The following is a 6,840-nucleotide window of genomic DNA, read 5'->3' as shown; positions in this document are numbered from 1 at the left end:
AAAAAAAAAAAAAAAAAAAAGTGAGTTAAAAAAAGTTTTTTTGGCTAGGTATGGTGGCTCATGCCTGTAATCCCAGCACTTTGGGAAGCCTAGGTGGGCAAATTGCTGGATCTCAGGAATTTGAAACCAGTCTGAGCAACATAGTGAGATCCCTATCTCTACAGAAAATAAAATTAGCTGGATGGTGGTGGTGCACACCTATAGTCCCAGCCACTTGAGAGGCTGAGGTGAGAGGATCACGTGAGCCCAAGAGGTTGAGGAAATATGAGAAACAAAGCAGCTTCTTTGCTATTCTTCTGTTTTAGGCTTAACTGACATTACCTTTTTTTTTTCCCCCCAGCAACATGGAGACATTGCCTTTTATTATAAGGTTTCTAGTGCATAATCAAAATGATGCTTTGGCTAGCCAAGTTTCATTTTTCTTAGATTTTTAGCTGTCTAGTATCAATAGGAACTTTTCCAGAACAACACAATATATGTTGTTTGTAGTATATTCAAAACTAAGATTAAGTTTGATAAAAATAAAGAATTGTACAGAGCTTTAAGAACATGTTCTGCCGGGTGTGGTGGCTTACACCTATAATCCCAACACTTTGGGAGGTCAAGGCAGACAGATCACTTGAGGCCAGGAGTTCGAGACCAGCTTGGGCAACATGGCGAAACCCTGTCTCTACAAAAAAATACAAAAATTAGTCAGGCGTGGTGGCACATGCCTGTAGTCCCAGCTACTCAGGAGACTAAAGTGGGAGGTATGACTTGAACCCAGGAAATTGGGATTGCATGTGAGCCTAGATTGAGTCACCATACTCCTCCAGCCTGGATGACAGAGCCAGACTCTGACAAAAAAAGAAAAAAAAAAGAGTTCTCTTTTTCAGTCCTCAGTCTCAAGGTCTATTTCTTCTCATCTCCTTGGGCAGCACATGATAGTAGACTAAAAGCTTTAAAAGAGAGCACTTGCTTTAATACTTATGCATTAGAAACAAACTACAAAATAAGTATAGTAAATAATAAATCCTGGCTTCTGGTTGGTTACATTTCTATTTTGGCTTCCCTACTATATTTGGAACTTGCTGACTTTGATTTTTCTGATTTGATTTTTTATTTAAAATCCCTTGGCTTTTGTGCAGGTTTACTGACTGGTGTAGTGGTAGACTCTGGAGATGGTGTAACTCACATTTGCCCAGTATATGAAGGCTTTTCTCTCCCTCATCTTACCAGGAGACTGGATATTGCTGGGAGGGATATAACTAGATACCTTATCAAGGTAAGTGAAAGGAAAGTATCATGGAAATTAGATTTTGTAGTTTGTTTACCAATTAACACAGAATTGAGTGTATCATTTTAGGATTCCAGCAAATCTGTACCAGTAGAGAAATTACCCAGTTACCTCCTTTATTCATATAAAAATCCATATAAGATTTATACACATGAGGAAAAAAATATATATATATATAAACAAGAAAAAAAGAAAAAAGGTTTACACACATAGTCTTTGTATACTGAGAGTATATTATATCATTTCATAATTATATTTATTATTCCTGAGGAATGACTAGACAGATATTTCAAAGATGGAAGAGACCCCTAACTTGAAACATTTTTGTTTCCCAAGACAAATTGTCATAAAACCTTTCTCTGACCAGGTATGTTTTAGGCCATAATCTTGGTTGGGTTGCCTACTCTTGTCCTTTCCCACAGAATGCAGTGATAGCAAATTAATGATATTTGAGAAAAACAGCCCAAATATGCCAGACATCCATGTTTAGTAGTTTTCATGGAATATATCCACTTTGGGTCATCTTTAGAACACAGACTCAATATTAGAGGATCTTTTTTATTTGTTTTTTAATTTGTGAAGTCTAGTAATGTTTTTCTCTCAGCAGGTTTTTTTTTTAAATAGTAATATTTTCTAGCATTTAAGAAACTAGAGATTTAAGAAGCTAGAATAATGTTTTTTAGCATTTAGTAACACCAGAGATCATACCTTTGAGTACCCAATAATTCCCTTATTTGTTAAACAAATGCTATTGTCCTTCCAATATGTGCCAGACACAGTATTAGAAACTAAAGAAAAAAATTTGTAAGACCTGGGAGCATTTCATATTGCAGGCTACAGGAGTCTAGTACTAAAATAATATTTATTCCTTAATATACTTTTGATTGTTTATCAAAACTATCTAAACATTAGTACTCATGCAGTGCTTTTCAAAAACTGACTTTTCTAGTCATTTTACTGACTTTCTTATGAATTGTTAATTCTTTTACCCTCTCTGAAACTAAAATATAAGTTTTTTTATGGCAGGGAAAATCCTACTTCTGAAATAGTAGGAGCTGAGAATCTACTGCCCATTATGTTTGTTATTGATGTGACATATTTAATGAGCATTAATAGCTTTTGCAGAGTAGAATTCATTCAGATTTCCTATGAACTTACTGCTATTTTTTTGTACCAGCTGCTTCTGTTGCGAGGATATGCCTTCAACCACTCTGCTGATTTTGAAACGGTTCGCATGATTAAAGAAAAACTGTGTTACGTGGGATACAATATTGAGCAAGAGCAGAAACTGGCCTTAGAAACCACAGTATTAGTTGAATCTTATACGGTAAGTGTTTCCAGTGTATAATATATATGTGTTTTAAAGTGGACAATTATGATTATTGGTGTCAGCTTAAGGAGGTTTTCTTAAAATCTGTATTTTTGTCTTGGGTTGTTGTAATATGTATATGTGTGACTTTTAATGTCGTTTTCTACATTAAGATTCTATTATTTAACTATTTTAGGGCACCATATAATGCAAATTAAGGCAAGAATCATAAATTACACTCTATGCTAGGATAAAATTAGATGTGAGATCTTATTTCGAGATTCTAGTATTTGGCATAGCATTTCTCAACATACATTTTACAGAACTTTATTTCCCTGAGATGTTAAGCATTTCACAAAAATTAAAAAGGATTACATTGTCAGATAAGTTTGGGGAACAGCTGATTTCACTTCACTGAACTTCTCAGAGCCTTTGGTATGCTAATATATACACAACTCTGTTAATATGGTATGCCTGTTTCTCAGACTTATACTCTAAGACTTTTCAGAATTTCATGGGATTAGTGGTCTAAGAAACATACTTTGGAAGTGGTCATTCTAGAGTATTACTTTACTAATTCAGTAGGTGGCAGCCTTTACTGACTTAATATTTTTTAATGAGATGTTAAATGTTAACTTGAAATTATAGCTAATGAGATTTAGGACCTAGTTATAGTGTGTAACGCTAGAGGAGTTGCTCCTACTTGAATTTTTAATGAATTACCATCTTAGGCCTATTAAATTCATCTGAGTATAAAGTACTTCCAGGTCTCATCTTTGATCTAGTTATTACTAAAATGAAACCGAGTAACAGGCAAGAAAAGCAAGTATTGTAAAACCATATGATGCATACTAGCTCTGCATATTCACAAATATGTGCAAAATGGTCATTTTTAAAGTAATCATAAAAAATTTGTTGTTGGCTGGGCCTGGTGGCTCACGCCAGTAATCCCAGCACTTTGGGAGGCCAAGGAGCGGAGTTCAAGACCAGCCTGGCCAACATGGCGAAGCCCCGTCTCTACAAAAATACAAAAAATTAGCCAACCAAAGTGGTGGGCAACTGTAATCCCAGCTACTCTGGAGACTGAGGCAGGAGAATTGCTTGAACCTGGGAGGTGGAGGTTGCAGTGAGCCGAGATCATGCCACTATACTCCAGGCTGGGTGATAGAGTAAGACTTGGTGTCAAAAAAAAATTTGTTGTTAAGATAGTGATCCAAATAGTAAACCCATTTATTTTATTTTAATTTATTTTACTTTATGTTGTGATAAAGTACCCAATAATTCCCTTATTTGTTAAACAAATGCTATTGTCCTTCCAATATGTGCCAGACACAGTATTAGAAACTAAAGAAAAAGTTTTGTCAGACCTGGGAAATCTTAATCTTTTTTGAGATGGAGTTTCACTCTTATTGCCCAGGCTGGAGTGCAGTGGCACAATCTCGGCTGACTGACTACAACCTCTACCTCCCAGGTTCAAGTGTTTCTCTTGTTGTAGCCTCCCGAGTGACTGGGATTACGGATACATGCCACCATGCCCAGCTAATTTTTGTATTTTTAGTAGAGACGGGGTTTCATCATATTGGTCAGACTAGTTTTGAGCTTCTGACCTACAATGATCCTCCAGCGTTGACCTCCCAAAGTGCTGGGATTACAGGCGTGAGCCACTGCTCCCAGCCTATTTATTTATTTTTATTATACATTAAGTTTTGGGATACATGTGCAGAACGTGCAGATTTGTTACTTAGGTATACATGTGCCATGGTGGTTTGCTGCACCCATCAACCCGTCATCTACATTAGGTATTTCTCCTGATACTGTCCCTCCCCCATCCCCTAACAGGCCCTACCCAGTGCGTTATGTTCCCCTCCTTGTGCCCGTATGTTCCTATTGTTCAACTCCCACTTAAGAGTGAGAACATGCAATGTTTGGTTTTCTGTTCCTGTGTTAGTTTGCTGAGAATGATGGTTTCCAGCTTCATCCATGTTCCTGTAAAGGACATGAACTCATTCTTTTTTGTGGCTGCATAGTATTCTGTGGTGTATATGTGCCACATTTTCTTTATGCAGTCTAACATTGATGGGCATTTAGGTTGGTTCCAAGTCTTTGCTGTTGTGAATAGTGCTGCAGTGAACATACATATGTATATGTCTTTATAGTAGAATGATTTATAATAATCTTTTGGGTATATACCCAGTAATGGGATTGGTGGGTCAAATGGTATTTCTTGTTCTAGATTCTTGAGGAATTGCTACGCTGTCTTCCCCAATGGTTGAACTAATTTACACTCCTACCAATAGTGTCAAAGTGTTCCTGTTTCTCCACATCCTCTCCAGCATCTATTGTTTCCTGACTTTTTAATGATCACCATTCTAACTGGAGTGTTTGCATTTCTCTAATGACTAGCAAAGATGAGCTTTTTTTTCATATGTTTGTTGGCCACATAAATGTCTTCTTTTGAAAAGTATCTGTTCATATCCTTCGCCCACTTTTTGATGGGGTTGCTTTTTCTTAATAAGGAATGATCTGTTTGCAAAGTGGCATACCATTTTTAAAAGCAAAACAGAATGTGATGAGAATAGTTACCTAAATCTATTGAATTTACCTTTTTTTTCCAAAATATATTTTAGGAAAAATTGTTGCTGGTAATATTTTGGTTGCAGAACAGATGTTTCTAAAAGTACTAGAGTTCTGGAGAATACTGGGAAATTTTAATCTTCTGCTGATTAGTACCTGATTATTCTTGGTTTCTAGCTCCCAGATGGACGTATCATCAAAGTTGGGGGAGAGAGATTTGAAGCACCAGAAGCTTTATTTCAGCCTCACTTGATCAATGTTGAAGGAGTTGGTGTTGCTGAATTGCTTTTCAACACAATTCAGGCAGCTGACATTGATACCAGGTACATTATAAATGATTTCAAAGTTATTTATCAGAAAAACAATAAGGAAAAAATTTTTTGAGTTATTTATCAGAAATAGATGGAATTAAATAGAATGATTAAGTTGTTTATTATCTCAATCATGTTTTTGGATAAGGCAAAATAATTTTTTGATAGGGCGAAACTGGATGTTGAACAACATATATTACATCATTGTATCTCAGAAGCCACTTTAAACTTACTTGAAATAATTTCAGACTTACAGAAAAGTTGCAAGAATAATACAGAAAATTTATCTATATGCTTTATCTAGTTTTACCATTTTACTAATTCTAATGTTCTGCATGTTTGCTTTTTCATTCTGTTTTTTTTCTGAACCATTTGAGAGTAGATTAAATGCATCAATTCTTTACCAATTGGTGTTTCCTAAGGATAAAGATATTCTCTTACATAGTCATGCTGATTTCAGATCCTTTGGAGATATACCCAGTAGTGGAATTGCTGGATCATATGGTAGTTCTATTTTTAATTTTTTGAGGAACCTCCATACTGTTTTTCGTAATAGCTGTGCTAATTCACACTCCCACCAGCAGTGTATAAGAGTTTCCTTTTCTCCACATCCTCACCAGTATTTGTTACCTTTCCTCTTTTTGATAATAGCCATTCTAACAGGTGTAGTTTAATTTGCATTTATTTCCATGATGATTAGGAATGCTTAGCATTTTTTCCATTTGTATATCTTCTTTTGAGGAGTGTCTGTTCAGGTCCTTTGCCCATTTATTAATTGGGATATTTATTTTCTTGCTATTGAGTCATTTGAGATTTGAGTTCCTTATATATTTTGGATATTAACCCCTTATCAGATGTCTGGTTTATAAATATATTCTCCCATTCTATAGGTTGTATCTTCAGTTTGTTGATAATTCCTTTGCTGTTCAGAAACTTCTTTTTTTGTTGTTTTTTGTTTTTTGAGACGGAATATCGCTCTGTCACCCAGGCTGGAGTGCAGTGGTGCAATCCTAACTCACTGCAACCTCTGCCTCCCGGTTTCAAGCAGTTCTTGTGCCTGAGCCTCCCAAGTAGCTAGGATTACAGGTATGCACCACCATGCCCAGCTATTTTTTTTTGCATTTTTAGTAGAAATGGGTTTTGCCATATTGGCCAGGCTGGTCTTGAACTCCTGGCCTCAAGTGATCCACCTCCCTCATCTTCCCAAAGTGCTGGGATTACAGGCATGAGCCACCATACCTGGCCACAGAAACTTCTTTGTTTGATGTAAATGCATGTATTTTTGTTAGATATTATCAAATTTCCCTCTCTGGCAATTGTATCAATTCTCCTTTCTTTTTTTTTTTTTGAGACGGAGTTTCGCCCTTGTT

General features: G+C 36.0%; 1 protein-coding gene across 3 annotated transcripts in view; it reads left to right on the top strand.

The window, feature by feature from the left end:
• The window catches only part of ACTR2 (actin related protein 2), a 37,489-nt gene that overhangs the window by 20,830 nt on the left and 9,819 nt on the right, over positions 1-6,840 (top strand). For all 3 annotated transcript variants that reach the window (XM_037736169.1, XM_017522130.2, XM_017522129.2), the window contains 3 exons: positions 1,128-1,264; positions 2,454-2,603; positions 5,337-5,482. In XM_037736169.1, coding sequence (XP_037592097.1) covers positions 1,128-1,264; positions 2,454-2,603; positions 5,337-5,482 — 433 coding nt within the window. The remainder of the gene's footprint in view (positions 1-1,127; positions 1,265-2,453; positions 2,604-5,336; positions 5,483-6,840) is intronic.

This window comes from Cebus imitator, unplaced genomic scaffold (assembly GCF_001604975.1).
Source record: "Cebus imitator isolate Cc_AM_T3 unplaced genomic scaffold, Cebus_imitator-1.0 Scaffold23, whole genome shotgun sequence".
Lineage (NCBI taxonomy): Eukaryota > Metazoa > Chordata > Mammalia > Primates > Cebidae > Cebus > Cebus imitator.
This window is presented reverse-complemented; position numbering and strand designations above follow the sequence as displayed.